The sequence below is a fragment of the Emericellopsis atlantica genome (assembly GCF_019669845.1).
Source record: "Emericellopsis atlantica unplaced genomic scaffold F5Z01scaffold_3, whole genome shotgun sequence".
NCBI lineage: Eukaryota > Fungi > Ascomycota > Sordariomycetes > Hypocreales > Bionectriaceae > Emericellopsis > Emericellopsis atlantica.
The window spans coordinates 823,708-850,461 of NW_025764705.1; the positions used below are offsets into that span (position 1 = coordinate 823,708).

General features: G+C 54.1%; 13 protein-coding genes across 13 annotated transcripts; 8 read left to right on the forward strand and 5 right to left on the reverse strand.

Moving 5' to 3' along the window:
• Positions 1–167: 167 nt before the first annotated feature.
• On the forward strand, positions 168–1,511 carry F5Z01DRAFT_679368 (alpha/beta hydrolase fold-domain-containing protein; the record flags this gene model as incomplete). The annotated part of the gene is made up of 5 exons (XM_046265517.1): positions 168–360; positions 434–559; positions 632–786; positions 835–1,132; positions 1,219–1,511. The coding sequence occupies 5 exons, from the start codon at positions 168–170 to the stop codon at positions 1,509–1,511; spliced, it is 1,065 nt and encodes a 354-aa protein (XP_046122048.1).
• Positions 1,512–1,988: 477 nt separating this feature from the next.
• F5Z01DRAFT_670775 (uncharacterized protein) lies at positions 1,989–3,300 on the forward strand (the record flags this gene model as incomplete). Its single annotated transcript, XM_046264608.1, has 5 exons — positions 1,989–2,029; positions 2,085–2,204; positions 2,275–2,473; positions 2,532–2,932; positions 2,991–3,300. 5 exons carry the CDS (start codon positions 1,989–1,991, stop codon positions 3,298–3,300), a joined length of 1,071 nt encoding a protein of 356 aa, XP_046122049.1.
• A 22-nt stretch (positions 3,301–3,322) lies between these two features.
• On the reverse strand, positions 3,323–5,464 carry F5Z01DRAFT_645220 (fungal-specific transcription factor). The gene is made up of 2 exons (XM_046262822.1): positions 4,014–5,464; positions 3,323–3,966 (listed from the first exon to the last, which is right to left on the reverse strand). The coding sequence occupies exons 1-2, from the start codon at positions 5,369–5,371 to the stop codon at positions 3,369–3,371; spliced, it is 1,956 nt and encodes a 651-aa protein (XP_046122050.1). The 5' UTR covers positions 5,372–5,464; the 3' UTR covers positions 3,323–3,368.
• Positions 5,465–5,667: 203 nt separating this feature from the next.
• On the reverse strand, positions 5,668–9,012 carry F5Z01DRAFT_747296 (thermophilic desulfurizing enzyme family protein; the record flags this gene model as incomplete). Its single annotated transcript, XM_046266966.1, has 9 exons — positions 5,668–6,394; positions 6,451–6,559; positions 6,615–7,088; positions 7,140–7,745; positions 8,066–8,155; positions 8,210–8,411; positions 8,468–8,578; positions 8,647–8,842; positions 8,905–9,012. The coding sequence occupies 9 exons, from the start codon at positions 9,010–9,012 to the stop codon at positions 5,984–5,986; spliced, it is 2,307 nt and encodes a 768-aa protein (XP_046122051.1). The 3' UTR covers positions 5,668–5,983.
• A 461-nt stretch (positions 9,013–9,473) lies between these two features.
• Positions 9,474–10,952, reverse strand: F5Z01DRAFT_747297 (chaperonin 10-like protein; the record flags this gene model as incomplete). The annotated part of the gene is made up of 5 exons (XM_046266967.1): positions 9,474–9,952; positions 10,008–10,121; positions 10,178–10,511; positions 10,563–10,674; positions 10,732–10,952. 5 exons carry the CDS (start codon positions 10,950–10,952, stop codon positions 9,474–9,476), a joined length of 1,260 nt encoding a protein of 419 aa, XP_046122052.1.
• Positions 10,953–11,807: 855 nt separating this feature from the next.
• On the forward strand, positions 11,808–13,259 carry F5Z01DRAFT_693076 (methanesulfonate monooxygenase). Its single transcript, XM_046266204.1, has 2 exons — positions 11,808–11,884; positions 11,935–13,259. The coding sequence occupies exons 1-2, from the start codon at positions 11,832–11,834 to the stop codon at positions 13,046–13,048; spliced, it is 1,167 nt and encodes a 388-aa protein (XP_046122053.1). The 5' UTR covers positions 11,808–11,831; the 3' UTR covers positions 13,049–13,259.
• A 153-nt stretch (positions 13,260–13,412) lies between these two features.
• On the forward strand, positions 13,413–14,983 carry F5Z01DRAFT_319749 (peroxisomal biogenesis factor 2). The gene has a single exon (XM_046259016.1). It carries the CDS (start codon positions 13,511–13,513, stop codon positions 14,849–14,851), a length of 1,341 nt encoding a protein of 446 aa, XP_046122054.1. The 5' UTR covers positions 13,413–13,510; the 3' UTR covers positions 14,852–14,983.
• On the reverse strand, positions 14,984–16,728 carry F5Z01DRAFT_319751 (uncharacterized protein). Its single transcript, XM_046259017.1, has 3 exons — positions 16,026–16,728; positions 15,833–15,974; positions 14,984–15,767 (listed from the first exon to the last, which is right to left on the reverse strand). The coding sequence occupies exons 1-3, from the start codon at positions 16,555–16,557 to the stop codon at positions 15,116–15,118; spliced, it is 1,326 nt and encodes a 441-aa protein (XP_046122055.1). The 5' UTR covers positions 16,558–16,728; the 3' UTR covers positions 14,984–15,115.
• Positions 16,729–16,963: 235 nt separating this feature from the next.
• On the forward strand, positions 16,964–18,176 carry F5Z01DRAFT_633131 (uncharacterized protein; the record flags this gene model as incomplete). The annotated part of the gene is made up of 2 exons (XM_046261921.1): positions 16,964–17,512; positions 17,568–18,176. 2 exons carry the CDS (start codon positions 16,964–16,966, stop codon positions 18,174–18,176), a joined length of 1,158 nt encoding a protein of 385 aa, XP_046122056.1.
• A 356-nt stretch (positions 18,177–18,532) lies between these two features.
• F5Z01DRAFT_320710 (putative C6 transcription factor) lies at positions 18,533–21,806 on the forward strand. The gene is made up of 4 exons (XM_046259024.1): positions 18,533–19,142; positions 19,229–19,300; positions 19,527–20,542; positions 20,594–21,806. Exons 1-4 carry the CDS (start codon positions 18,958–18,960, stop codon positions 21,604–21,606), a joined length of 2,286 nt encoding a protein of 761 aa, XP_046122057.1. The 5' UTR covers positions 18,533–18,957; the 3' UTR covers positions 21,607–21,806.
• Positions 21,807–22,522: 716 nt separating this feature from the next.
• F5Z01DRAFT_319809 (uncharacterized protein) lies at positions 22,523–24,049 on the forward strand. The gene is made up of 3 exons (XM_046259019.1): positions 22,523–23,267; positions 23,325–23,402; positions 23,464–24,049. The coding sequence occupies exons 1-3, from the start codon at positions 22,726–22,728 to the stop codon at positions 23,987–23,989; spliced, it is 1,146 nt and encodes a 381-aa protein (XP_046122058.1). The 5' UTR covers positions 22,523–22,725; the 3' UTR covers positions 23,990–24,049.
• Positions 24,050–25,057: 1,008 nt separating this feature from the next.
• On the forward strand, positions 25,058–26,193 carry F5Z01DRAFT_320425 (Rhodanese-like domain-containing protein). Its single transcript, XM_046259021.1, has 3 exons — positions 25,058–25,130; positions 25,194–25,703; positions 25,757–26,193. Exons 2-3 carry the CDS (start codon positions 25,412–25,414, stop codon positions 25,936–25,938), a joined length of 474 nt encoding a protein of 157 aa, XP_046122059.1. The 5' UTR covers positions 25,058–25,130; positions 25,194–25,411; the 3' UTR covers positions 25,939–26,193.
• Positions 25,682–26,745, reverse strand: F5Z01DRAFT_645241 (small nuclear ribonucleoprotein). Its single transcript, XM_046262823.1, has 4 exons — positions 26,550–26,745; positions 26,359–26,430; positions 26,228–26,302; positions 25,682–26,176 (listed from the first exon to the last, which is right to left on the reverse strand). Exons 1-4 carry the CDS (start codon positions 26,577–26,579, stop codon positions 26,093–26,095), a joined length of 261 nt encoding a protein of 86 aa, XP_046122060.1. The 5' UTR covers positions 26,580–26,745; the 3' UTR covers positions 25,682–26,092.
• Between the last annotated feature and the right edge of the window lie 9 nt (positions 26,746–26,754).

A 26,754-nucleotide genomic window follows, 5' to 3' on the forward strand; every position in this document is an offset into this window, starting at 1 on the left:
CTACGCCACGCCATGCTGTGGTCAAGATAGTTGTGACGGATTTCAGGTCTTGGATTAATCCTGGAGAGTGTACGAGCGCCACCGACTTGAAGATTCAAGTTCTTGTCGGCTCAACAGTCTCTCACCATCACGGCACCCTACAACTTGACATGTCCTCCACCCAGACCATGACAGTGGACCCCGAGCTCCAGAAAGGGCGTCTAGCCATCAAGGCGGAGGACTACCCAGGCTTGGATCCAGCATGGATCGAGATGTGGAATGAGCATGGCGGTGCTGACATGGTCAGGGCCGACGAAGTGACCATTGAAGAGGTTCGCAAGTCGCCAGGAAAATACGGGTTTTCATACCCAACATGGGCAGGTATGTTGGCCTGGCCTCGACTCTCTTCTCAAGACCTCAAGTCAAACAGGACTAGACTAATGCACTTGTCCAGGTCCGGCGGTGCACGAGGTTCGAGATATACAAATCCCCGTGACGCAGCCTGCGGGAGAGATCGCCATCCGGGTATATTCACCGGCCGGATCTGGGCCTTTCCCAGTCCATCTCAACTTCCATGGTGGTATGTGATCCTTCTCCTGATTCTGGGCAAGACTGGCTTAGCATGAATGTACATGTACTCACCGAGAGGAAGGCGGCTGGGTGCTAGGCGGACTTCAAAGCGAGGCGGCCTGGTGTCGACACATGTCCAACATGACCAACATGACTGTCATCGACGTGGACTACAGAATGGGTCCTGAGCACAAGTTCCCCGCTGCCATCTACGACTGCTGGGATGCCGTGAAATGGGTACGTCTGCGCTCTAGTCTAGAGTAGATCACTTGCTGACAGATCCAGACAATCGAGAATGCCAAGACTCTCAACATTGACCCCAAGAGCGTCTCCTTTGGCGGTCTTTCTGCTGGAGGTCACATGTCGGCTGTTTTGGCACACTTCGCCCGTGACGAGGGTATCGACATCAAGCTTAGTCTCATGATCGTTCCCGCGACAGACATGCGCTACTGCAGCCCCAAGATCCAGACACTGGACTCTTCCCACTACCCGTACGAGAGTGCAAGACAATGGAGAGATGTGCCGTGGAGTCCACTGAGTCGTGAACAATGGTTCCTCAAGTACTGGTTGGGAGAGGATGCTGGTACGTGCTGCCTCGGGTTCATGTTGCCCTGCATTGAGATCTTGTCAGGATAGGACATAACGATGAGACTGACCAACATGTGCCAGACGAGCAAGAAAGGTGCTTGGACACCTGGCTCTGCACGCCCATGCTCGCCCCCAACCTCGAGAACTTGCCGCCGGCGCACATTGTGACCGCCGAGTTCGATCTCGAAAGAGATGAAGGCGAAGCGTATGGGGCCAAGATGCTTGCCGCAGGGAACCAGGTGACCATGAAGCGATACGAGGGCGTCCCCCACGCCTTTGCGCACTACAACCATCCGCAAAGAGGGTTGGCAAAGAGCTTTGAGTTTATCGAGGATACGGCCGCGCTGTTGGCATCTGTGCATTATGGACTTTGAATCCTCTCTTTGTCGGGAACCACCTGTAGAGTGCGTACACATATACATTACATACATGACGATGCATGTTCCGAAACCTTGTTTTCCTTGACACAGGATTGAATAAGTGTAGTCACGTCTCTCTGGTGACCGGGACCCCAGAACCTCAACGCCAAAAAAACAGAGGCCATGTTTATGAGTCAACATTTCGATAGTGCCAGCACCCGGACACATTCAGCGATGTAGTTATCCACGACCAAGCAAGTTGGCCGCGGAGAGAGCACAACGCCGCCAATCAAATGCGACGCCGGTGGCATCGGCGTCCAATCATCATCTGCCGGACAGGCCAACGGTAAGCGATAACAATCTGATCGTACGTTGCGCTTATATGTCCAGTGTCGATTTATTTTCGTGCAATCCGGTGCAAGATACTTGTACACTGATCATCGCAACTGACCATTCTCGAGACGCCGATTGAGTTGAGACCAGACCGCAAGCATGGCCAGCGCGAATTCACAAAACGACATTGTCATTGTCGGGTATGGATACTGGTCTACCACCATTGCTCTACCCCAATATTGACCACGGTCATAGTGCGGGCATCATCGGCTTGTATGTCGCCCTCGCTCTCGCCCAGCGCGGCCATGGACGCTCCATCTCCGTCCTCGCCGAGTACCTTCCAGGGGACACGGCCGTGGCGTATACCTCACCGTGGTACGTACGAGACGCCACAGTCTCCAGTCCCCCAGTAGAGTAGAGACGCCGATACTAAGTGATGCCACAGGGCCGGGTGTAACTTCTCAGCCATTTCCGGCACCGATGCCAATGCCATCCGCTGGGACAAGGCTGGATACGAATTCCTGCGGGGGATCGAAGCAACCGTCGGCGACAAGTCTTTCGTGAAGAGGACGCCTTCTACCGAGATGTGGGATGATGTTGTGCCACATGACAAGATCAAGGCCATGTCCGAGTATCTTGAAAACGTGCGTCACGCCACCGGACTTCCATTGATGGCAACCAGCTGACGATGCCTGCCCCCAGTTTCGGATTATTCCCTCCGAGAAGCTTCCAAAGGGTGTCGTGTTCGCCGTGTCATTCACCACCGTCACGATCAACGCCCCCAAGTTCATGGAGTATCTTCATGCGCGCCTGCAGAATGAATATGGTGTCCGCTTCCAGAGGCAGAAGATTGACCACATCGCATCCGCATTCACACCCTCCACCAGGATCGTCTTCAACTGCACCGGCAATGCGGCAAGGTCCCTGGGCGGTGTTGAGGACCCCAAGTGCTACCCGACGCGCGGGCAAGTGGTCTTGGTTCGAGCGCCTAGCGTGAAGCGCAACATGATGCGACATGGCCTTGACCATGAGACCTATATCATTCCGCGACCGGGGACGAGTGGCCATGTCATTCTCGGAGGCTACATGCAGAAGGGAAACAAGTGAGTACTGCACTGTCCTTGGCGTGTCTTCTTTTCTCTGATACTGATATCCATCTAGCGATGGTTCGACATACAAGTCGGAGACCGAATCGATCCTGGAGCGCACAAGGGGTTTAAGCAAGGACTTGCGTGCCGGACAGCTCGAGATTCTCGCCACGGTCGCTGGAATGCGGCCTTCGAGGGAAGGGGGCGCGAGAATTGAGAGGGAGCAAAGAGCAGTCCACGGCCAACAACGCGCTCTGGTTCATAATTACGGCGCCGGCGGTACTGGCTTCCAAGCTGGATTTGGCATGGCGCTCGAGGCTGTGCAGCATGTAGAGGACGTATTGGCAACACTAGATACTGCTCGAACACCTGCCCGGCTGTAGACTAGCATAACATAAATGTCTCAAAGAAAGACAAAAAAAAAAAAAAAAAAAAAAAAAAAAAACCTCGTTCATGTCGAGAGTGTTGCCTGTACAGCTGCGTGGACATGTGGCTTCAAGCGTAGCACATTGTCCAAACCACGCCAAAAGACCGCATCGATTCGTAATAGCCCTAAACGGAGTACCGGAAGTGTCGTGGCTTTGATTCGCAGCTCTCGACGAGTTGTCTGCAGCAATGCTAGCCAACTCGTGGCCTCGGTCTCGTCGCTAGACGTGACTACTGCGGAAAGAAGGGTGAAGCACAATGTCGAGAAGACCGCAGGGCACCATGGAGGCCAGAAGACCTGCATGGCATCTGTCTTGATGCTTTTGATGAATTGGACAAAGTCGTATGCGGCCTCACGCAGTAATTCTGCCACGTTCGGGTCCATCTCGCTGCTCGCCATCGAGTTGTCACGCTGTGTAGCGCTGGTCTGGACGGCTGGCCGAGAAGCAGCTCGTATAGTAAGAAGTCTGACGTAATGATGGCCCAGGCTTTGCACTGTTGCCAGCGGGCTGTCGTTTTCCGAAAGGTTGCTGGGAACAGGGGACAGTGACTCTAGGAGGGGTTCGATGATGGACAAAGCATATCGAGGATCATTTGCGATCTCTTGGGATGCACGGAGGGAGCTGTACAGATCAGTTTTCGCGCGCATGGACCAGGCATCGTAACGTACAAGAGACTTGAAAGTGCCGAGTCTAGAACCCTCGCGACGTGGGAAGAATGAACGAGACAGTCCCATTCCAGATCCGTGCGTTGCGTTCCCTCCCGATCGCTACTTTCCAAAGACGTCACGACCCAGTCATCATCTCGCAACTGTCGAGGGCGTCCGAGGCTCGCTGCCATCCACTTGTCAAGGCAATAGATGACAAAGGAGAGTCTTCTTCGGAGCGCAACCTGCCATGACGGGATGTTCCATGAGCTGGCATCAAGATGAAGGCCAAGAGTGACTGCCACTGCTGCAAGCGATCCCATCAAGGACCCCTTGTATGGAGCTTCGGCCACAAGAGGGTTTGCCAAGGGTCGTATGACGAGGAGGACCAATGTTTGTGCCACACTGATGGTGGGTGAGTGCAAGTCCGGTTGCAGTGATAGGTTAATCAGCCGTGAGAGATCGGCATAGGGAGGGGTGTCGTACGCGAGATCGATACAGAGTTGATCATCGTACATGCTGAAAGGGAAGGCAGCCGCATATGCTGCCGCTAGTAAGTGAACAGGTGACGATGCAGGATCCGGGAGTGCTTCCGTCGAGAAAATAGGATACTGGGGCTCGACATACGTGCGGAAGAGCGACAGGAGTCGTCTTCCCGTTGGCGCAGATACCACTCCTTCGAGTTCGGCTCGCAGTTGCGCATCGGGTATATCTGTATCACCAGCATCCTCCCGTGTCTTGGCGACAAGTGACCGTTTGGACGTGAGGAACTGTACTGGGTACGGATGGGATTGGACCGACTGTATGCTGAGTTGCTTGAAGTGGAAAAAGCCCGAATCGTCAGCGCGATAGCGATGCAGCAGGAAAGGGTCCATGTCGCTACTCAATCCGATGACCTGGGGGCACCCATCTTCCATTTGGTCAATCGTCTGTATTAGCGGAGAGCCGCCGGTGGTGAAGGGCGCATGATGAGCGGTCGTGACATGAGCTTCCTGATGAGACCCAAAGGGACTCATCGCGGGAAGGAATGAATATCCAGACACATCCAGATCCATATGCAACCCAGACATCAATCCATCCGAGTCATGGTAGAGCATCTGCTGGACCGTCTCATCCTGCTCATGCAGCCGATTTGAGAATACGTCCATGCCGAGACCCATTCCCTCTGGACACTGCGCTTCGCCTGCCGTTGACAAGTCGGACCCTGCCGAGTCCTGACCCTTTGTTGGCCTCTTTCTTGGCGGAGCGTCCTGCAGAAACGTGCACTCTGTGCGACTGAGTGCGCAGGCACGACAGGGAGGTGCGTGGTCGATGCGACACGCTGTTTTCCGAGACCGGCAGGGGTCGCACGGCCGTTGTCGCTTGCTCATGTACTTGCGCATCGTCCCGAGCAAGACGAGTAGATGACTGCTCCAAATGGAAACATGCTGTCTCTCAGCTCACAAGGTCACCCGTTCTGTAGGGTAGCAGCATGCGTACCGACGAGCTTGCTTGGGAGGTCCGGTCATGCGTCTTCGGCTGAACCCGATTTGCTGGGTTAGTCATCAGTATAGCGGTCCAGGGGGCTAATAGGTGAGCACCCGGGTGCCCAAATAAGATTCCTTATGTAAGCAGCAACTAGTATGGGGCCGCTAATGTGCGCGCCCAGGCGCGCAGGTAAGACTCCTTATCGTCAGAGGCTTTGCCGTTGAGCATGGCCGAACTCCTCAGTTCCATCGAACTTGTGAAGGAAGGCTGGAGGCTCGAGACGCTTGACTCCCTGCTGTGTGTTTAATGTCATGTTTCTGGGAGATTTTGGGCGTGAAACCAACTCGGAACAAGGCAGTGGCTCATACGGATGTGCTAACAACAGGATCGTATTGGTCTTTATTGGCCTCTACCATCGAAAACCTCCAATCGCCAAGCTTTCAGTCAGCTTTAGGAAGGGCAGCCCGGCTTCGAGGCAGTCCCAGGCCTTGTATAAGGGAAGTTTGGTGGCTACTTATGCTCAACTCTTAGGTATACCACGTCGGCATAGGAACTTCCCCAAGCAGGTGGTAACGTCCGAGCTCCCGATTCTTGTACGCCACAGGATCATGAAGGCTATGGGTACGGATGTCTCGCCAGAAGCGATCGAGGCCAACCTTGGTCGCCGTTGCCTTTGCGCCCGTCACTTCGAACACGCCCGAAGTCACTCGCAGGCCGGTGTCGGTGGCCACTACCTTGACACTGGCAACCCACTCGGCAAGCTCGCCTCGTGCCTGGGCCGTAACCTTGGCTCTGGTAGTAGCATCACCCGAGCTCTTGTAGACGGCATCCACCTTCAGGCCAGCATGATCAGCCAGTGCAGTTGCGGCACGAAGATGTGCCAGGAAGTTGCCGTACGTTGAAAGGATATAGAACTCCTCTTGAGGTTTCTCCTTGTTCTGGTGTACTGTTAACAAAAGGGACACGCCGTACGATCCCTTGAAGAGTTACTTACATCACCGCCGTACGGCCAGGCTCGCGTCGACTTGTTGGTGTACGTAGCGCCCTCGTTCAAGGCGCCCCATGCAATGCCGAGATAGAAGTTGCTAAAGACTAGCTGAATGCTGCACGAGCGGTGTCAACACGACATGACGCCTGACTAGTCGTGGGCTCACTTACGTGGGAAGAAGTAGCGTTGCAAAGGGTATTCCGAGGATCGACGGCTCAGGCTTCCTCTGCACCGCATCCCAGCCCAAGGCGTCTGCCCACGGTACGGTGACCTTGTTGATCCGGACGCTGCCAGACTCAGTCAACCGAAGACCGACATTGTCCCAGTCGTACGAGAACTGAATTCCCGGTTGGTCTGTCTTCACAATGGCAAAGATGTGGTCATCGGTGCCGTTGTACGATCCCTCCAAAACCGTCAGGTCTGAGACTACGCCTCCCGTGTTGAAGAACTTGAAGCCTTCAAAGACAAGACCGTCACCATCTGATGTGATCTTGAGATCATTGTCGCGTGGGTTGACGGCACCGCCAACAAAGTAATTGTTGGAAATGATGAGTTCTTGGAACCGATCTGCTTGCTCGGGAGTGCCGACCACGTTGGCAGTGGTTGACCAGAGAAGGTGGTAACCCAAGAGCATCCCCAGTGATCTAAGAAACCATGAGTCTTTGAGCGAGTGAACATATCCATGTTTTGCTTACCCGTCGCCCTTGGCAACTTCTCGGATGATCTGGTATCCAACGCTCCAAGGCTGCTCACCTCCACCGTACTTCTTGGGGCCAAGAACCTTTAACAAACCAGCGTGCTTGAGGAGGGCTACTTCGGCACGCGGTGACTTGTTCTGCCTCTCACGGAGGCCCGCATCTTTGGCCAGAACAGCGGCAACCTCCTCGGCTCGCTGAATCCAATCAGACCTGTTGTTTGGCTGGGTTGACCATTTTTTCTTGTACTCGTCGTAGACACTGGGATCGATTGCTGGGGTGGGGGTTCCAGGGGCGGCCATGATTGAAAAGTTCGAGTCTAATGGATCTGGAGAAATGCTCGATACAAAATGAAAGAATTGAGTGGCTCTAAAACTAACAAGATGCCCGGAATTCGTCGCAGGGACAATCCATGCCTCATATGAACCTCTTAAGCCCCGCAGGGCGTGATAGTATGGTGAAATGCTTCGCCATCTCGCGTGCTGCCCGGTTGATGTACTCGTCAGTTTAGCGCCCCTGACGTGCTCGGCAGTTGGGAACCCGGAAAGCTCGTCAATTAAGCATTCTCTGACGTGATCGGTCGCTGTGAATACGTACGTGCAAGTGCTGTACATGATGTCGAGTGGAAAAACATAGAAGGGCCGGTTACGAGAGAGCCAGAGAAGGACACGGGAAAATAGGAGTCGCAGATGTCACCTTAGGGGTGAAATAGAAGTGATATACTTTCAAGTAAAACTCATTGAAAGCTCAGAACATGAAAACTGCCTCGCATGTTGATCACGCTCAAGTTGCCTGTAAGTGAGATAGGCTGCTTCAACTCTACCGTGGGAGGTCGACAGCGATACATGAGGAGACCATGGAACCTCTGCAGCTTAATTACAGATGAATCTCGCCAATGTCTGTCTGACCAGAGAGAATTTGCTTACAAGATTCTCGTTTTTGGAAAATGTTGTGAAGTGTCTCCCAGAGGAAGCTCAACAATGCTCTCCTTGATTAACAGATGAACGGTCAGGTACCTGCGGCTGGTGTAAGATTAAACGAGCTTCCAGGAGGCTGGAGAGAGTACTCACCACCCAACTAGACCAGCCAAGAAGCAAAAGACACCCCCTGTTTTCTTAAGGCCGATCGAAGATACGTCGTGGCCATCGGCTATGGCGAAGTAACTAGCTGCGACGAAAAGGAAGCCCAGGACGACAAATACGAAGATGAGGATATATGCAAGATTGGTAGGGAGCGAAGCAATAAGGAATGTAAGTGCAAAGACAGCCCACACTTGTATGTGTTAGCTTACGATCGCACACACAGTCCTACTCGTCTTTCAGACTTACTGATCATGAAGAAGCCCAGTGCGTTGTTGTACTGCGCCGTGTCCTGGCCATAAGCGTCGGCAATTCCAAAGGCTGGAGTCAAGATAGCCGCGTAACCCCCGTAGAATAGACCTTTGGAGTTGGTGTCAGTCTTATTAAACCTTCCCAGCCAAGGGGCGTATGCGCGCAGTCTCACTTACCAAAAGCGCTGAAGACAGTGTAGCCAAACGCGTTACCCGCAGAAAGCTCCCATTGCGCCGAAATGAGCATACCGATTGCTGCGACGAAGAAGAAGTTTGCTACGTAGACGTTGGTGGTTGTGACGCCTCTCCATTCCATGAGACTCAGGGAGAGAGTGGTCAGCGTTGTGGAAAAGGCGCCAATGGGCATTGCCGTCTGGCCTTGGTCAGGAGCTGCTGCTTGACTGCTGCGCAGGATGACAATGATCGAGCACTTACCGCTGCCGGTGGTAGTCCCTTGGGAACTTGCGCAGGGAAAGATACGGCATGGTTGCTTTCGAGCGCTTTGCCATTGGTTGAGTCGACGGTCTGCATGGTGGTAGACATTTCGAGGAATACAGTCGCCGGCATATGGTGTGTTCGCAATCCAGAAAGTTGGTCAGGACTGACATTCAGTCTCAAACGGAGAGAAGAGTTCTGATTTTGTGCCCGTGAAGCTCGTCCACGCCCACAGCCCCTGAATATGTCTGCCGGTGACGAGGCATCGTCTCCAGTGCAATGCGGCGGAAGTTGACTATCCGGACTGGCGCCCCGTCACGTCATCAAATTGTGATCTCGCGTGCGCCGTGGGGGTCAGTTCACCAAAGGTAAGTATCTCATTGAAGTCTGATGAAACCCAACTGGCGGGCTGGCTCGCCCAGTCGATGGATGGGGGCTTTCTTATGCGGAGTGGCCGTCTATTAGATCTGGCCCACGGATTCAAGTGTGCGCGTACCTTGGTCTACATTTGAGCAGATGAAATGGTGCAAAACGCCTAGAAAACTCAATTGTATACCATTGCAAGTTGTCTATCCTGCTAGTTGTGATTGTAGTGCTGGGTCTTCGCCAGACATATCGACGGGCTGCTTGACTGTCACAACCAACCTTCTGCCAGATATACTGCCCGTCTTCAATCTATCCAAGGCTGAGTTCACCGCATCGAGCCCTCCATCTACATACTCCACCTCTGGGAGATGCAGCTTGCCCCCGTCGAGCAACTCGTGCAGCCACTTGCTGAGGTGGCCACCAACCTTCCTGTTGGCATGAAACAGCTTGATTGGCACACTGTGCACCCGCACACTCGGACATGCAGTTTTGGGCTTTCCCGTAAGTGCTACAAGATGAGAAGAACCGTGTGCATGTTGGCTGTGTTGAGCCGCCAGTACACCTTGGCACCAGGATGCAGTTTCGCCGCCGACTGTATCGATGGCAAAGCGCAGCGAGCCGGGAAAGAGACTAGTGATCTCTGTCTTTGCATGATCAAGGTCGGTGCGGTCGATGAGGTGATCTGTGTTCAACTGTTAGCTCAGTTTTCTCTTCTTCATGCAACAAGGCTCATTGACCAGTTCTGAGTGACTCGAGGAGTCTTCGATGCTTGTCCAGATTGGCAACGCCCACTACCCTGAGCCCTGACATCTTGGCCAGCTGGATAGCCACTTGTGCAGTGATGCTCGATGCTGGGCGGGTAAGTTAGCGAGATCACCTTCCAATCGAAATGTGGTCATCAATGTACCTCCATAGACAAGTATCCAGTCTCCTGGCTGTGGTCGAGATTCCAGGGGTATGCCTTGATATATCTCTGGAGCGACGTCTTCCGATACACCTTCGGTGTATTTTCGAGCAACGTCGAGTAGATTGAATGGTCTCCGATTACTCTCCTTGGTGAACAAAACCCCTAAACAGACTCCCAGGGCAAGGCCGGCCGCGACATAGGCTACGCCGATGGATGCGACTCGGAAGGGGTCGATATGACAGGGGATCCGAACCGCGTTGTAGCAGCACACGATGGCAAATTCTTGAAAAGCTGCCTTTCTGAAATCTCTATAGTCTGTCGAGACGGCTAGCACCTAGATGGAGTCAGTCACTAGGGCGTCTTTGCTCGATGTGGGACACTTGACCCATTCTCCAGGCTTGAGCGCGCATTCCTCTTCGACCTCTGAGGCGACAATCTTGCCAACAAACTCGCGTCTATTCAGACTGGGGAGCTGAGGCAGTCCGAAGCCGAAGGCACTACCACGTCAGCGATGACACAAAATCACTTGCACACTGCAGATCTATTGTACTCACGCCGACTTCCAGTCAATGGGGTTGAGGCCGATGGCGTGGATCTCGACCAGAAGATCCCCATATCTCAACTGAGGCACATCACCATCGGCATGAACCTGGTACTGCTGACCCTTCCCGTGAAGCAAAAGAACTCTCTGGCTCTGGGGTAATGATTTCAACGTCGGTTGTCCTACAAGTGGCTGTGAGCTCACAGTTGTTGTCCTTGTTGCGACTGTAGCCATGGCGCTGTATCTTTGGTTCACGGTGTGTGGAATTGTATGAGGTGTGAACGTGAGTGCCCGAGGAAATGCTGGAGTTGAGCTAGGGGTGGGATCTACTGCCCCTTGTTCGACGTAGGTGACATCGAGGGAACAACACTCTGAGAAGGGCCTCATTCACATCGTACGCCTCGTATACTAAACCATCTCCGCAATTGCATCATCAAGATACATCACTGCATGCTCATCAGGGAGGTCGTCTTGCTGTCGAGATTGGGTGGGGTCTGCCACTACCACTGCGCAGTCGATGTAGATACTCAATCATGGACTTGCGTCGGCATCAGTTCTGAAGCCTCGGTGGAAACGCAATAGGAGCCAGATGTGGTACCATCAAGCGCCAGCTTGCCTGGAACTATTGTCTACCGATGCAATTAAACTTGGCGACGAAGATCCTCGCAGAACAGTTGCCCTCGTTGACGTGATCTGATGGATGTGATGGCGCAATCGCTCTAGACACTGTCGTGACGGTGATCCAGCACATTGCTACCCCAGCATCAGCTTCAGAAGCCGGATCATATCATTGGTCAGTGAGACACATAGCAATGGTACTAGAGAGAGAACGTAGCCGAGTAGATGGTTGCATTCAACGCCAGTGAATGGACTTGAAAGCTAGATGCATGAAGAGGGTCAATTCGCAATCGCGGTCGTCGAAGACGCAAACAAAACAGCAGGAGAGAACCTATTTGCATGTAGACTGTTCACGTGTTCTTTGAGACATACCTTGCATTAATTTTCATTCTTCAGCGTTACTTGAGCAAAAGAAGCCATCTTCCATTATCCCAGAGGGCTGTCTGATACTTACCACTTACATCAAGCCATCATCTGCCAAAGCAAGCACCCGCAATGGCAGCTGCAATTCACCCCCTCAACGCGGAGTCGGATCGACTTCTCTTTGCGTAAGTTGCCTGACATGTGAGTCAATTAGACGAGCTCACACAGCGCACAGATACTGGGTACCCAACGTGTCTGGCGGTCTTGTCATCAGCAAAATCCCACAAAACACCAATTGGGACCTCGAAAGCAACATTCGATATGCCAAAGCAGCTGAAGACGCCGGGTTCGAGTACGGCCTGACGCAGATGCGGTTCCTCGCGTCCTATGGCGCCGCCAAACAGCACGAGTCTGTGACCTTCTCCCAGGCTATCCTCGGCGCCACCAAGAGCATCAAGATCATTGCTGCACTCCTTCCCGGGATCTGGGACCCGACGGTCGCGGCCAAGCAGATCGCCAGCATTGAAAACTACAGCAACGGCCGTGTTGCCGTCAATGTCGTGAGCGGCTGGTTCAAGGGCGAGTTCACCGCCCTGGGCCAATGGTGGCTGGATCATGCAGAGCGGTACCGCAGGAGTAACGAGTTCATCCGTGTGCTCAAGGGCATCTGGACCTCAAACGATGAGACGGGGTTCTCCTTTTCGGGTGACTTTTACAAGTACAACAACTACAACCTCAGTCCGAAGCCGGTGCAAAGCCCTCATCCCGAGATTTTCCAAGGGGGGAACAGCGACGACGCGCGGAACAACGCGGCCGAGGTCAGTGACTGGTACTTTATGAACGGCAATGACCTCGACGGCTTCCGCGAGCAGATTGAGGACGTCAAAGCGCGCGCAGCCAAGACTGGTCACACAGTCCGCTTCGCCGTCAATGGCTTCGTCATTGTGCGAGAGACAGAGGAGGAAGCCATCAGCGTCCTTCAGGCGATCCAAGGCAAGGCCGACAAGGAGGCTGTGGTGCAGTTCCAGGAAGCTGTCAAGCAGGCTGGCGCGAGCACCTCCAACAAGACTGGCATGTGGGCGAACAGCAAGTTCGAGGACTTGGTGCAGTACAACGACGGGTTCAAGACCAAGTTGATTGGCACCAAGGAGCAGGTCGCTGAGCGCATAGTCCTTCTAAAGAGTCTCGGCATTGATCTCGTGTTGACCGCGTTCCTCCACTACGACCAAGAGATCAAGCAATTCGGCGACGAGGTCATACCGCTTGTTAGGCAGTATGAAAAGGACGGCAGGGGCAGAGATGTCGACTATGAGATTGAGCAAACTGGAGATGTCTACCGGAAGCGCTAGCTCAACCTCCTTCAGCGAGGTGGTGTCAAGGCCATAATGTTAGATGTGGCAGTAGAAGAAGGGGAGGATAAACACGACGATGGTAAGGCCAGACCAAAGAAATTAGCATGCTCCCGGATAAGGCATTTGAGGAAACTGATATATCATTAAGTACGAGCATAAAGTCGCATATTCCAGTTCAATCTTCCGCATGATTGGGCATTTGTGAGTGCATGTGATTAAAATGTGTAAACAAAGTAAGGTAATTCAGATGATATTCAAACTCCAGCGGAATACGATTCTGAACTCAATGGTCTAGGGTAGTTGTGCGCTCGGCTGGAGTGACTGGTCCACCACGACGGACCTCGGCTTTGGCCATGCGACACCAGGAGCCATGAACCTGCACTAACAACGCCTGCCGACGATGATGTGCAATTGCCTTCTTTCCATATACGCACTCCGCCCACACTGAATGAAACCGCCATGACCGATTCGACCTTTGCCCAGGCGCAGCAACGCGTCGCTGCTCGCCGACAAGCACGCGAGGCGCAAGCCCTGGCGGCTCAACGCGCAGCAGCCTCCAGAGCGACTCCAGGACGACCGGCGATCCTACAAAGACTCCCCTCGCCGATAGCACAAGCCTGGAACTCCATATCGTCCCGCGAGGGCACCCGCCCAGCCTTTCGCGTGGGGCAAGTCGATGCCGAGCTTCTCGACTCCGAGCTCCTCGACCTCCTACGATCACAGGTCGGCGACGGGCTCAAGTACTTTGCGGGCGGACACCTAAAGGACGACTGGGCGGCCGAAATCACACTGTTGCTACGGGCCGTCCTGTTCAAATTGACGATATGGGACCACGACGCGACGTACGGGGCCGCGCTGCAGAACCTACGATACACAGATGCGAGGAAGGACGGTCCCGTGCTCTTTGCCCCGTCAAAGCTACAAAAGTCGGCACTTGGGCTGGTCACGGTGTTTGGGTCGTATGCATGGACGAAGTGGGAAGACTGGCTGCTCGAAAAGGACGACGGCTATGACCAACCGAGCCCTCGAGTCCTGCGACTTTCACGGCTGACCTCGCTATTCTCGACAACACACAGCGTGGCCGCTTGCGCGTCGTTCCTCGTGTTTCTATGGAACGGCCGGTACAGAACGTTGCTCGATCGTGTGTTACGGATGAGACTCGCGCCGCCTACGAGCCAGGTCAGCCGCGAGGTCTCGTTCGAGTATCTGAACAGACAGCTAGTCTGGCACGCATTCACAGAGTTCCTGCTCTTCGTGCTGCCGCTGATCGGCATCAATCGCTGGAGGCGATGGCTGAGCAGAACATGGCGGAAGACGAAAGAGATTATGAACACGGGGTCAAGCGAAGACGCAGAGGCGGCAGGGGAATACGCGTTCCTACCCGAGCGGACATGTGCAATATGTTACCAAGACCAGAACGACGTTGCGACGACGGAGAATGATGTTATGGCAGCGGCGGCGGCGTCGAGTGGCGTTATCGGGTCCGCCAACACCGACATCACGAACCCCTACGAGACCATTCCGTGCGGGTGCGTGTACTGCTTCGTCTGTCTGGCGACGAGGTTGGAGCGGGAGGAGGGCGAAGGCTGGACATGCCTCCGGTGTGGTGAGCATGTCAAGGAGTGCAGACCATGGAGTGGCGACGTTCTCGAGCCGGCAAGCATGAGGGCCGGTGCTGGCAGAAAGGTCGCGTTCATAGACGACGTGGCGGAAGAGAAGACAGACAACGAGGGCCCCGATGAGGAAGAGGTCGAGACACATGACGAGGGTTATTCATCCGAGGGGCAGCATCATAACTAGATCAAGCCACTGTAGGCAGACGACTTAATTTATACCAAACGATACCCACGGGCCACTGCTGCAAGGCTCGGTTTGGAACGTATGTATGTATAGGCCAAGAGCCTGAGCCGCGGAGCGAGCCGTGTATAAATCAACGCTATGCCGAAACCTAACTTCCTAACCTCTGAACCGTACCATATGTCGACCGACTTCCTTCTCAACGCTTCGTGTGGTGTGTCAGCCATTCCAAGGTCAAACGTCCAGTCTCCTGAAGCTGTATCACCGCTATGGATTCCCTTTTGGCTTGTTATTCCACGGCGAACCCGAGAGCAAACCCCACCTCGTGTTCACGAATCTCTTGTTCGGAAAGTCGTAATGCGATGCGACTGAAAGGACGACGGATCCCGTTTGCCCTTGCACCTCCAACACGCCAGACACCGTGATGGCGCCCAATGGGGCTTCAGTGATCTTCGATCCCGCGTGCTTTCTGTAGACTGCCCTAGACGCTATGAGTGCTTCAGTCGCGTTTGCGCTCATCACCTGTACTGTCTCGTTGCTTCTCTCTGGTGTGGGGGAGGCCGGTTTGACGCTGCTAGCAATGTCTCCCAAAGGCCTGACGACTGGTGGTGGTACGTGGAGTTCTACCTTGAGGGGTCTCTGGACGCGGAACAGGTCGGGGGCATCATTTGGCAAATCGGGTACCTGCGACTTGTCGTAGGTCAAAGCGATCTGAGGCCTTGCACGATTGGGATCCTTGCCGGAGCCCAGGCCTAGAGCCCACGCCGCGTCCGACAGCGTGCAGCGCGTCATTATCTTTATATACGTCCAGACCGCCATCGCGGCTGCCGTGGGGTACTGCATCGCTTCCATTGCCTTTACATCGGCTGGGTCCACCATGCGGTCAGCGATGGCGATGCCTTCGTCGTCGATCATGAGCCTGTCTCAGCGTAAGCCTGCGTTCTTTCCCCATTCTCTCCCTGTGCAGGGCCGGCCTTGACTTACCCTCTTACCCAACGCAGGGGTGGCGGCCGCTGAGGGTACCCAATGAATAACCACTTTCGTACCACCTTTGGGCCTTTGCCAGTATACCTAGAGAGCACGGGATGTTTGGCAATGCCTGGTGTTATGCCGTCGGCAAGGAGTTCTGTGTCTTGTCAGTGGGTCGTCGGACGCCAAGCCTGGGTCTTTTGCATACGTTTTACATACTCCTTTGCCTTCTCATCCTTGTCGAAATCCCGGTATAACTTCCACACTGGGTCTGAACCATCGTATAACGGTTGTTCCTCTTGCTTTATCGTGAAGGGAAACGCCAGGAACAGGACCGAGCGTTCGCCTCCTTCTGTGTCTTGTACCAGCTTCTCCAGATCCTTCTTCTCCTTCTCCGACAAGGAGTCCCACTCTGCCTCTTCCCACTCTATGTACGGCCTCAGAACATAGTGGAAGAAAATCTTCCACATTAGATAGTATACCAGCAGGCAGAAGAGAGCGTAGCGTGCCCGCCGCAACAGGTAGGAAGACCATCTCCTCGCAAACGAAGGTTCGGGAGGCGTGGGGAAAAAGACTGGCAGAGGCGCGACGTTGCCGGGAGCTCGTCGTTGAAATGGCCAGAGAGATATCGACCGGACGGGTTGAAGTGATCGTGGGTGGCTTGCGATTCGGGAGGGAGTGGACAGGAAGGACGGCGCTGTCGCCGTGGCGCGCCGCGAGGCTCTTGCTCGCACAAGCATCGCAAGTCGTTGGTTGTGGTAGAGCGCTGGAACAGTATGGATACAAGTACAGAGCGTAGGGCTATAAGAGGGCGAAAGTCATGATCGCATGGGCGAAAACGTCCTTGGTGGGCGATTCAAGTCGATAAACAATGACTTGCTCGATAAGCGTGTGACGACCAAGCAAATAACGTTAACGTTGGAGTCGGCTCTCACGGTCGTCTTCTTCCGGGTATGCAGACTGCCGGACTAACCTTGCGCCGATTGGAAGTCGATACAGCAGCAGCAGGAGCAGCAGCAGCTCCATAACGGTCCGTCCGTCGTGACGTTACAAGCTACGTACCCGCCCGCGAATCCCCCTAGAGTCCTGGTCGGCCAACACATCGAATTTCGCGGCTTCAACTGCCCCTACCGTCCGGAAGAAACGATGAAGCTCACTCTCGGGCTCACTGCGGCCCTGGCTGGTTGCGCGGCCGCCGCGCAGCAGGCCGCCCACGTCTACATGTTCCGTGGCGACGCTGATAGCCACCAAACGACCGCGACACCCTCCATCACACCCAGCCTGGCGCGCTTGATTCTGCTGCAACGAGTGTCGCCGCTGGGCAAGGGGCCCTCGGTCGCAGAGATCCCGGAGAACGTCGATGACAAGACCGTAGCGGACTTGATGAACCAATTCGGCGGACCGAGCGAATCCCTTTTCGAAGACGACACAACGACGCCCAGCCAAGCCCTCATCTTGATTGAGGGGCTCACAGACAGTGAGATGAAGGAGATGGATGGAAAGTTTGGCATGGGTGCCGCTTTCACAATCTCAGCACCCCCTGCGTCGTCGGCGCACGATAGCCTCCTCAAGAACGACATCTACAACGCTGGCATTGCCAGCCAACACAGCTGCAGCATCTCCCAGGTCTTGAACCCCTTTGCGAAGGAATGCTGGAGCGAAAGCGCCGCTGTGGCAAAATACAACGTTCAAAAGGTGGGCACATGTGTTCGCATTTGAGTCGAAGCGACCGATGAGCTAATTGATCTAGGACAAGCAAGTTTTGAAGGAACTGTTGGATCGGGCATCCGACCTTGCGAAGCTTGCCAAGGCGGGCGAGATGGAGACCACTGTGGTCGTCCTGCCCGCCTCTGGCAAGGCCACCAAGTGGTCTGAGGCGGGCCAGGAGTTGCGCCGCCGGCAGTCGCAGGCCGAGCAGGTCATCTCTGCCGTCGAGCGCCCTGCCGAGTCGGACGCACCTGACGCCGAGACCTCGGAAAACAAGCAGGACACCGTCTTCTACCCTGGCAAGGAGGCCATCCCGGCATGCTTCGGATCGAAGGATAGCTGCTCCACGAGCACGGGCAACTGCTCCGGCCGCGGCGAGTGCTCGAACAAGTACGCGAACAGGGACGGCTCAGAGGGCAAGGAGGTCTGCTACGTCTGCCGCTGCCTCAGCACGGCGAGCGAGTCTGGCAGTGTGACGCACTGGGCCGGCCCCACGTGCGCCAAGAAGGACGTCAGCACTGCCTTTTGGCTGTTTGCCGGCTTTACTCTGCTCATGGTCAGCGTCCTGACCCTCTCGATCTCCATGCTTTTCAACGTTGGGGAGGAGAAGCTGCCCGGTGTCATTGGGGCTGGTGTGTCCAAGTCCAAGTGAGGATGACGTGGAATTGTCTGCGTACTCGTGCAATAGAAAGCGAAGCGACGATGAGGGACGCATCGGCTGAGGGTCTGGCGGGCGGGAGAAGCCAAGGGAAATTCTGACTATAATCGCAAAGGGCGGAAGAGGTCCATATGGACTGACATGACTTTGGCAGTATGTACCATCATCAGGTGTAACGATACTTTTGTCGTCATTTGGGCAGAGAGCAAAGATGCTCCTGGTTCACACTACCTTGTCCCGGAAAGTGTTCAGGGTCGGTTCTGTCGTCAGTAGTTTAGCATTGCTTGCGCGTACCTTGACAAATATACAACTGCGATTCTCGAGTAGCCGGTACTGGAGCGCTCAGCGAACTCATCCCGCCTCGACAAGAATGTTGGTCGGCCGCTAAACAAGTTAAACGACACGCAATCAGTCCGTCATTTCTTACACTTCATTGTCAGCAGCGCATCCGAGAAGTGTCAGCAGCTCACCCACTGATTACGGTATATGTACCCGTGAGCTCATTCCACGTCGCGGCCGACTGCCGAACGGACATTATCTATAATGTCCGTCCTTTCCACGACCAGAGGAGAGAGGGTCTTTAAGCAACGCTCCGACGGAACCTTCTTCATTTTCCTGCTCTCGCGGTGGCATCCAAATTGGAAACGGCGTTTGATGGGATAGGCTGCTGGTGCGATTGAGCATTTTGGCGCATGGATTTTCCGTTACTCTCCCTCCTGCCAGACCCAGCCGTTACGCAATCGCCCGAGAGCCAGCTCGTGTAAGTGAAGCTGAGATGGCGCCATCCACGCAGCAATCGTCGCCCTTTTCCGGCGATGAAGCCAACTCTGACGAGAGTACACTTCCCAATGCAAGGCCGCAGCCTTCAACGGCAAAATGGGGAGCCGCATGTGCTTCCTGCGCGACGGCCAAAGCCAAGTGCATCCGATCCAACCCACAGTCTGGCGCCAAATGTGACAGGTACGTATTCCCGAGGCGTTCTAGAACATCCAGAAGAACAAGAGGGTATCGGCAAAGTGGGAGCGCCTGACTGAAACTGGGAGCAGATGCGAACGACTGTTCAAGGACTGTGCAGCGCAAGTGCATCGTCCCCGCAAGAAGAGGGTGGCCAAGCCATCGTATGTGCCCCTAACAATATGAGCCCAGTGCATATATCCAACCCTCTGCACGTGGCTTGTAGCCGGACTTTTGGGCTGGTCTTGAAGTCTCCGGTCTTCGTCCACGCCAGGGTGACGGTGTCTTCCATGTGGCTATCATGACGCTTGGCTCGGCTCACTGATTGCCTTGTCATGTCGAACTCTTATGAATATACCCTGGTGGAAGAAGCTAATATGTCTCATGCAGGAAAACGGTGCAGCTGGAGAACAAGCTGAACGATCTGTACTCCTTATTCAAACATGGGGAGCTGAAGAACGGAGACGTTGATGAAGACAAGTTGGGCACGCTGCTGGACCCATGCGTTTCTGCTACTTCACGCAAACCATCTGCCTCCCCAGTAGACAGCGACAGGGACTGGACGGTACCCAAGGAGTACAACTCTCGTGCTCCGCCGTCATGTATCTGTCGGCTTGACGGCGGCCATGTGCCTCCGATACCAGACTCGGACGAGACACTCCTTGACACCTACCGTCGCGAGCTCGTGCCAGTCCACCCTTTCGTGGTCGTACCAGCTACCACATCGGCGGCGCAGCTCAAAACCGAAAGACCCTTCCTCATGTCGGCCATCAGGATGGTTGCCTCTTTCCGAAGCCTGCGCTCGATGAGGGCGCAGATGTACTACCTCATGCAACAAATTTCAGAGAGGATGCTTATTCAGTCAGAGCGATCACTCGACTTATTGCTGGGAATTATTGTCATCATTGGATATTACCAATATCATTGCTTCACGCACGCCCAAATCAGCAACCTGATCATGATGGCACAGGCGTTGGCTGGAGATCTTGGGCTGAAGAGTATGCCCACCAGAAGCGAAAGGTCAACGTTGATGATGGTCAAGCCACTGGATGTACAACCTCGAACAAACGAAGAAAGGCGAGCGTTGGCCGGTGTCTGGTTTCTCTCCTCTGCACTCGCCCTGGGGTTCGGCAAGACCGAGTCCATGCGCTACACTCGGTACCTCGATCAATGTGTCCAGGAACTTGCCACTGGGTTGGAGTATGAGACGGATGTGATGCTCATGAACCTGGTTCGCGTTCAGTACTTGAGCGATCGCATCTCGAGATTCAATGTCCAGGATCACAGCACAGACGAAATGCCATTATTTTCAACAGCGCAAGTCAGCCGAACTAGCTATGTGGCTGCCTTTCAGGCAGAGCTCGACGAGCTGCGGCAGAAACTGCCCCTGGAACTCAAGGTCAACAGTTGGTTCACCTTTTCTAGCGGTTTCTGCAGCTATACTGATACTGTCCCAGGAATATTGCAAGCCCACATCAACTCGGCGGTGCTCCGCCTCTACGCACCCCCTATCATTGACAGCAACCTAGTCCACCAGATGGCAGAGTGTCTGACAACACCGCCAGATGGAGGCTGCTCGCCTCTCGAAGAGCTGTACCGATCTCGAAATGCACTCATCGACTGGTTCGAGAATTGGCTCGCTATACCAACATCATCATACTACTGCCAGACGACGGCTACATGCTCGCTCATCGTGCATGCCTGCTCTATGCTCGGACGGTGGGCGAAGCTCATCGCTCCGACGAAAGCACACAACATCGACACCAATCTCTCGCACGAGGATCTCCGCGAGGATTGTCATAGCTCCCCTTCCTCTAAAGGCCCCAGCCGCGGCGCGACTTCGGCCCTGACGCCTGCGCCTTCCGACTCGTCCGCAGAGAAAGAGCCCTGTGAACACAACCATCCACTTAGACAGAAAGACTCAGATCCTTCGTTGCCAGTCGCCGTCGTTAATCTGCAATCACGTCTGAAGCGTCAGTCTGGGCTTCATATAGACGTGCCGAGCATTCTCTGCACAATACAAACTCGCTTCAAGCAAGTCAGTACAACCTTGCAGTCGCGGTCTCTTGACCGAAGCGCAGCAGATGATCCCAACATCTGGGGTATGTCGGCGGCCAAGATGCTCATCTTGCGCTCGAAGCTCGAGCAATGGGCCGATCTTGTGGTAGCGGGGACAGAGGCACTGAGTTTGGAAGATAGGGGCCCACACGATGCGGTCATGGGAGATGTGGGAGGGAGCCTAATGGACATGAACAATGCGTTCGCGCGAGACCTGTATGTGCCAGGCTTTGATTTCGGGGCTGACGCATGGGGGGACCCGAATGGGTGGCTGATGGATATGTGTGTCTTTGGTGAGGGAGGTGTAAACCCCTTCGATGGGAATGGTCTCGACTGGGACCCGATGGTGGTGAACTCGGTGGGATCCGTGGAGCATGTGACACATGGTGATGGGCCGCTATACCAAGGCTAAGGAAACAGAAGTTACATGCAAGCTCTGGGTACTCGACTCCGAGACGGATAGTTACCCCTGAGTATTTATTGTTGATCTAGGGTAGGCAAGGAGTCTTGGGGTGATCACGGACAGTCTGGTTGGACGCACACCCACCTGTGACCGAGCCTTATTGACCAGATGTAGACTCAAGTATTAATATTAGAAAGGCCGGATGTGTGTTTGTGACAAGGAACATTCATCTACCCGTGCAAGGAGGAAAGATGCTGTAGCTTTAATAGTCTAACGAACTACTACGTACCCACTTAATGCGGAACAGGCGGGCGGGCCGCCGCACCGAGTCAGTCTCCGTCATCGCAATCACGGACTCACGGCGTCGTCGGCTTCAACTGCTCATCTCTCCAACAGCTAGCGAATGTAGTAAGTTGAATCAAAGGAAGACCCCCAGGAATCCATTGATGAGCTTCAGGGACACGAAAGCAGCCGTTGCCTGCCTCCACTGTAGGAGCCGGTGAGTGACCTGACGCTATGACGCGCAAGGCGCCTTTTTGTAGGGATGTTTGTTGACCAACTGATCTTAGCAAGCGGCGGTGTGACGGAGAAAGACCGCAGTGTCGGACATGTCGAGTGAAGCAGCTGGAGTGTATTTACAAGCAACCCGTACTGCGCAGAGATCCATCCGACCAGGTGGAACGACCAACTTCAGCTCAACATGAAGTCGAGTCCGTACAGCCAGTGCGGAATCTGACACCAACACCACAGGCTTCGCTACACGCTAGCACTGACCTGGGCATTTCGGAAAGACTTGCATCCATCGAGCAGCTTCTGAAAGATCACAATGATCTGCTCGCCTCTCTGCAGGCCCAGAGACATCCCTATTCCCAGACGCCTGCACCGCCTGCGCTGAACGAGACCTCACCGGCAGAGTACGGGCTGAGCAACAGCACGCCATCTTACTCTTTGGATCAACAGAACGGACAGGAACCCGCATTGTCACTGCAGCAAAGCGCCTCCCCTTTCTCGTCGATATGGGCTCGTCCACCGCATCGAGTGAAGCTAAGCCTCACGACGCATGAAGACAGTGAGGGGCCGCCCATCACGATTCCTCTAGGGCACCAAACGAGCGCCAGCAACTTGCTCATGATGCCTCAATGTCGAGCACTGCTAGGAGAGTACCCGGAAGAATTCTTTTTCAAAGTCGAAATGAACCGTCCTAGGGCGTGGGCTGTCCGCACTATGATGGCGTCCGACTTGGACAACTTGACAGACAGTGTGAAAGTACCCTGGGTAGACGGCAACCGGTTTCTGGAGAGCTATTTCAAGCGAGTCCATCCCTTCCATCCGTTTCTGGACCGGGATGAAGTCAGAGAGCTATACGAGGACACCATGCACAAAGGCATTGGTATTGACAACTCCTCGGCGCTTGTCTTGGCGATACTAGCCCTGGGCGCAACAGTGTCCGATGCTGCGGATCTAAAACCCGAGCTGAGGACAGGCGAGGCGTTCATACAGCAGGCGCTGAAGATTCTTTTCGCGTCATGGACGTTCACTTTCAGCGGTGATGTGATCATCTCCCAGGCTTTAACACTATGCTCCCTGTACTTCACCTATGCTGTTGAGCCGTTGATGGCCTGGAGACTGATCCACATGGCTTCCACCAGCATTCAACAGCTGTTTTCCAGGTCTCTATGCATCTCCCGTTGTTCTCCGACTGTCCTCTCACTGACGTAGGGAAACAGGTGTAAAAACTTATTGTCTAGTGAGCCGGAAGTTCAAACGCTCACCCGCCTGAGCTGGGTTTGCTTCATTATAGAGAGGTATGTACGAGATGAAAGCACTCTGTGTGCGCTTTTGCTCCTCGTACTGACCGCGAGATAGTGACATACTTGCAAAATTCCACCAGCCGCGCAGTGGTATAGAGCTCCTCGTCGACCGGCTGCCATTCCCCAACTATGGCGAGATACCTTCGCCCGAGAACCTCTATGCTCTCGCGGACATATCGGCAAGGGCTTTGCTGAACCGCATTCACCACGCTCTATTCTTCACCGACAGTCTGACCATCTACTCGGGCCAATCGTTGGACAATGTGAGCTCATCTCGGATACCCATACTGAATCCCGACGCATCCCATCTGCGGGTGTGTGAAGAGTTGAGCAGGCAGCTGGAGGCCTGGTACGATAGCATACCGGATGTCATCAAGCCTGATCTCAACGGCAATCCAGTTGGGAGCAGACAGACGTGCCTTTTGAGGTTGAGGTACTGGTCAGCCAAGCGCAACATCTTTCGCGCATTCGTGATCTACGTCACCTCAAGGAAGTGGGAGGGAGAAGAGGTTCCCCAGGCCGTACTCGAAATGTGCGAAATCTGTCTTCATGCCAGTCGCATGTTCATCGTCATGGCGTAGCATCTCATCAAGGAAAGATCGCCATATACCTACAGTGTAACACATTGGTGAGTTTCTCTTGATATCACTGTCCCATGACACCACGGCTTACCCCTGCAGCTGCTTGTCCAGTTCCATTATCTTGGCTATTGCAGCGCAATCGCCCCCGCTGAAAGACATGATTGCAGATATTGACAGCATCCACGAAATTACCTTGGAACTTCTGGAGCTTTGGGCACAGGCTGGTACCAGTATCAAGTCCGGCTACCAAATTGCCTCGCTGATCGCAGCCAAACAACTGTTCAAGTAAAGGCCACTCATGGCATTGGGAGGGCATGATGATACGTCTATGGCTTTTCAGTATTGTCCGACTTGTCGATGGCATCGACTTGTAATCGCTAAATCCCTGTAGGGATAGCGAATCGCGTGCGCCAAGAAATCGGGCATGACCAATTGGTCTATTTGGTTCAGGGACTCATCGCCTGGGAAACACATGGTTTCTTCTGCCGCGTTGAGTGACTTCGGACTCGCACCCTGTGGTCTAGAATAACGAGTGGATTCAAAGCATACCGCAACTTGTCAATTGTGACTATCGGGCTAGTACAAAGATCCGGAGCTTTCCATCCTCGACGAGGCAGTTGATGCCAGCTCCGGGGCCAACCTCGGCTTCAAAGTCAACTATGGCTTCCGCTATCCCCACGTCTGACGCAGGTATCTTCAGAGCAAGAAGAAACAGGCTCGCTGGGCATCTCTTCAAGTTGCGCAACCAACATGAAGTGTGTTCCAGCCAGGGCTGAGCTTCGTCGTGCGAGTCTAAGCTAGTTTGAACGTTGCTAAGGTGATTTCACTGCACCACAGCTCTTAGATTATACTCCCTTTAAGATGCCCAATATTTGTGACGGCCCCATGACGCGACTACACCGCGTCTGTGAAACTTGCCAGAAGGGCTTGTCGTGAAGTCTCCGCGACACCACGCCACTGCCACAATTGTGCAATTGTGTGCATGCCGGGGAAAACGAAACATCTACATCTCGGTTCTATGCCGCGCCTGCTGCATGTATTGATTCCGGTCTGGCTCGCAGTGCATGTTGACAGTCACCTCATCCTGTCAGGGACATGGACAACGCAGGGCAGCTGACCAGCACTCAACTGTGAGAGATAGGTAAGGGCACATGGCTTTGCGTGAATGGTTCACTTCTGTCAAGTCTTTGACAGCTTTTGCAAGGTTCGCTCCGGCTTTTTTTCAAAATTGGCGGATGGAAAATGGAGCTCAAGGTAAAGTTAGAACGATAAACGCCTCATCTCGCGCCTTGGCCAAAAGTCGAGAGGCGCGGGGTTTCCTTGCTGCTGCACCACCTCTATCCAACGGCGCAATTCGACGCATCCAGCCTAAACGCATTGGCATATTCAAACTCTACAAGTTTTTCCAATATCAAGCGAACGATGGCCGACGCGACCCAGAAAGAGGAGCCGTGGTGGGCAAGCTTCCCTGAGCCTAAAGCAGCATGCGAACGCATCGAAGCGTCCACGGTGAAAGACATGATCTTGGCAGACAAAGATTCTGGAAAAGGGGCAGCCAGGGATTTCCTTCTGGTTGACGTACGCCGCACCGATTACGAAGGTGGAACGATCGCCACGTCCATCAACTTGCCTGCACAGTCCTTCTACCAAACACGGCCAGTGACATATCAGCTGTGCAAACAAGCAGGGATCAAAAAGATCATATTCTACTGCGGTAGGCTCTCCCCATTCCCTCCGTGTGCCGACTATCACTCACACAGAAGAAAGGCAGCTCGAATGGCCGCGGCCCAAGGTCAGCCAACTGGATGCAGGACTACCTCAACGAGGTCGGCGAACAGGACATTCAAGCCCTCATTCTGACCGGCGGAATCAAAGGATGGGTCAAAACGTACGACGGCGACCTCATGGACTTTTACGACGAAAAGGTCTGGAAGCAACCGCCCAGCTAATTCGCTCGGGTTCGCTCTGTTGAGATGGGTATATCATTCTCATAGTGTAGCGCAGCTTGTGTCATGAAGCCGTTCCAAAGATCAAATGCCCCCTTTATCCGCATAAACGCCAAGTACAATTTTGTGCTGTCAAAATCCCCTCGTAGGCGCCGCCCTATCGGTGATGGTGGTGTTGTCTGTCGTCGCCGCCGATCCTCTCTAGTGCTTCAAGCATGACGACCGAGTTACCGCGAATGACCTAGAAACGTCAGAACCCTGTTCATAAGAGTTGATATGCAGTATCACATACCACCATACCCAGGCGAACCTTTTCGCCGCCGTCCTTCTCCTCTACTGCCTCATCGAGAACCACATTCAAGAAGACCTAAGGAATCCGTCAGACAAGTCAAAGTATTAATCGCAAAGGGATCCAATCCGTACATCGTAGCCGCGGAGAATGCCGATGACTTTGCGGCTGCCGTTCAATTGCACAAAGAGGCGCTTGTCGAGGTACTGTCGCAGATGTTAGCATGTGCCTGTACCGCACGGTGGTGATGTCTGCGCGCAAGTCCGCGGAACAACGCGCAGAGCGATATCACTTTGACGAGGTTCGAGAAAGGTGTAGAACTCACCTTCTTGAGCTCAGGCTGTGCGGGAGGCATCTTGAGCTGATTCTGTTGGATTGCTAGGGGTACGGCGTCGACAGGCACGGTTGCGACGCGGTGACCTGATGCATGTCGAAGCTCGAAAAAATGGAGTCACGTGCCGATAAGATAGCGCATCTCGTTCGCGACTTCAGCAGCCTTGTCGTCACGAACAAGTTCAGGTTGATGCTTC

Bases quoted from the DNA above. Each gene is read 5' to 3' on its own strand.
- F5Z01DRAFT_693076 (XM_046266204.1), top strand. From the start codon at position 11,832: ATGGCAGCTGCAATTCACCCCCTCAACGCGGAGTCGGATCGACTTCTC. The intron at 11,885-11,934 runs GTAAGTTGCCTG...CACAGCGCACAG, and splicing joins TCGGATCGACTTCTCTTTGC to ATACTGGGTACCCAACGTGT.
- F5Z01DRAFT_645241 (XM_046262823.1), bottom strand. From the start codon at position 26,579: ATGCCTCCCGCACAGCCTGAGCTCAAGAAG. The intron at 26,303-26,358 runs GTACGGATTGGA...CGGATTCCTTAG, and splicing joins GCATTCTCCGCGGCTACGAT to GTCTTCTTGAATGTGGTTCT. The intron at 26,177-26,227 runs GTATGTGATACT...TGACGTTTCTAG, and splicing joins AGGTTCGCCTGGGTATGGTG to GTCATTCGCGGTAACTCGGT.
- F5Z01DRAFT_645220 (XM_046262822.1), bottom strand. From the start codon at position 5,371: ATGCGCAAGTACATGAGCAAGCGACAACGGCCGTGCGACCCCTGCCGG. The intron at 3,967-4,013 runs GTACGTTACGAT...TGATCTGTACAG, and splicing joins TCGGCACTTTCAAGTCTCTT to CTCCCTCCGTGCATCCCAAG.
- F5Z01DRAFT_320425 (XM_046259021.1), top strand. From the start codon at position 25,412: ATGGCCGACGCGACCCAGAAAGAGGAGCCGTGGTGGGCAAGCTTCCCT. The intron at 25,704-25,756 runs GTAGGCTCTCCC...CACAGAAGAAAG, and splicing joins AAAGATCATATTCTACTGCG to GCAGCTCGAATGGCCGCGGC.
- F5Z01DRAFT_319751 (XM_046259017.1), bottom strand. From the start codon at position 16,557: ATGCTTGTGCGAGCAAGAGCCTCGCGGCGCGCCACGGCGACAGCGCCG. The intron at 15,975-16,025 runs GTATGCAAAAGA...GACAAGACACAG, and splicing joins GGCAAAGGAGTATGTAAAAC to AACTCCTTGCCGACGGCATA. The intron at 15,768-15,832 runs GTAAGTCAAGGC...ACGCTGAGACAG, and splicing joins CCCCTGCGTTGGGTAAGAGG to GCTCATGATCGACGACGAAG.
- F5Z01DRAFT_319809 (XM_046259019.1), top strand. From the start codon at position 22,726: ATGATGCCTCAATGTCGAGCACTGCTAGGAGAGTACCCGGAAGAATTC. The intron at 23,268-23,324 runs GTCTCTATGCAT...GTAGGGAAACAG, and splicing joins ATTCAACAGCTGTTTTCCAG to GTGTAAAAACTTATTGTCTA. The intron at 23,403-23,463 runs GTATGTACGAGA...ACCGCGAGATAG, and splicing joins GTTTGCTTCATTATAGAGAG to TGACATACTTGCAAAATTCC.
- F5Z01DRAFT_319749 (XM_046259016.1), top strand. From the start codon at position 13,511: ATGACCGATTCGACCTTTGCCCAGGCGCAGCAACGCGTCGCTGCTCGC.
- F5Z01DRAFT_320710 (XM_046259024.1), top strand. From the start codon at position 18,958: ATGGCGCCATCCACGCAGCAATCGTCGCCCTTTTCCGGCGATGAAGCC. The intron at 19,301-19,526 runs GTATGTGCCCCT...TGTCTCATGCAG, and splicing joins AAGAGGGTGGCCAAGCCATC to GAAAACGGTGCAGCTGGAGA. The intron at 20,543-20,593 runs GTTGGTTCACCT...ATACTGTCCCAG, and splicing joins CCTGGAACTCAAGGTCAACA to GAATATTGCAAGCCCACATC.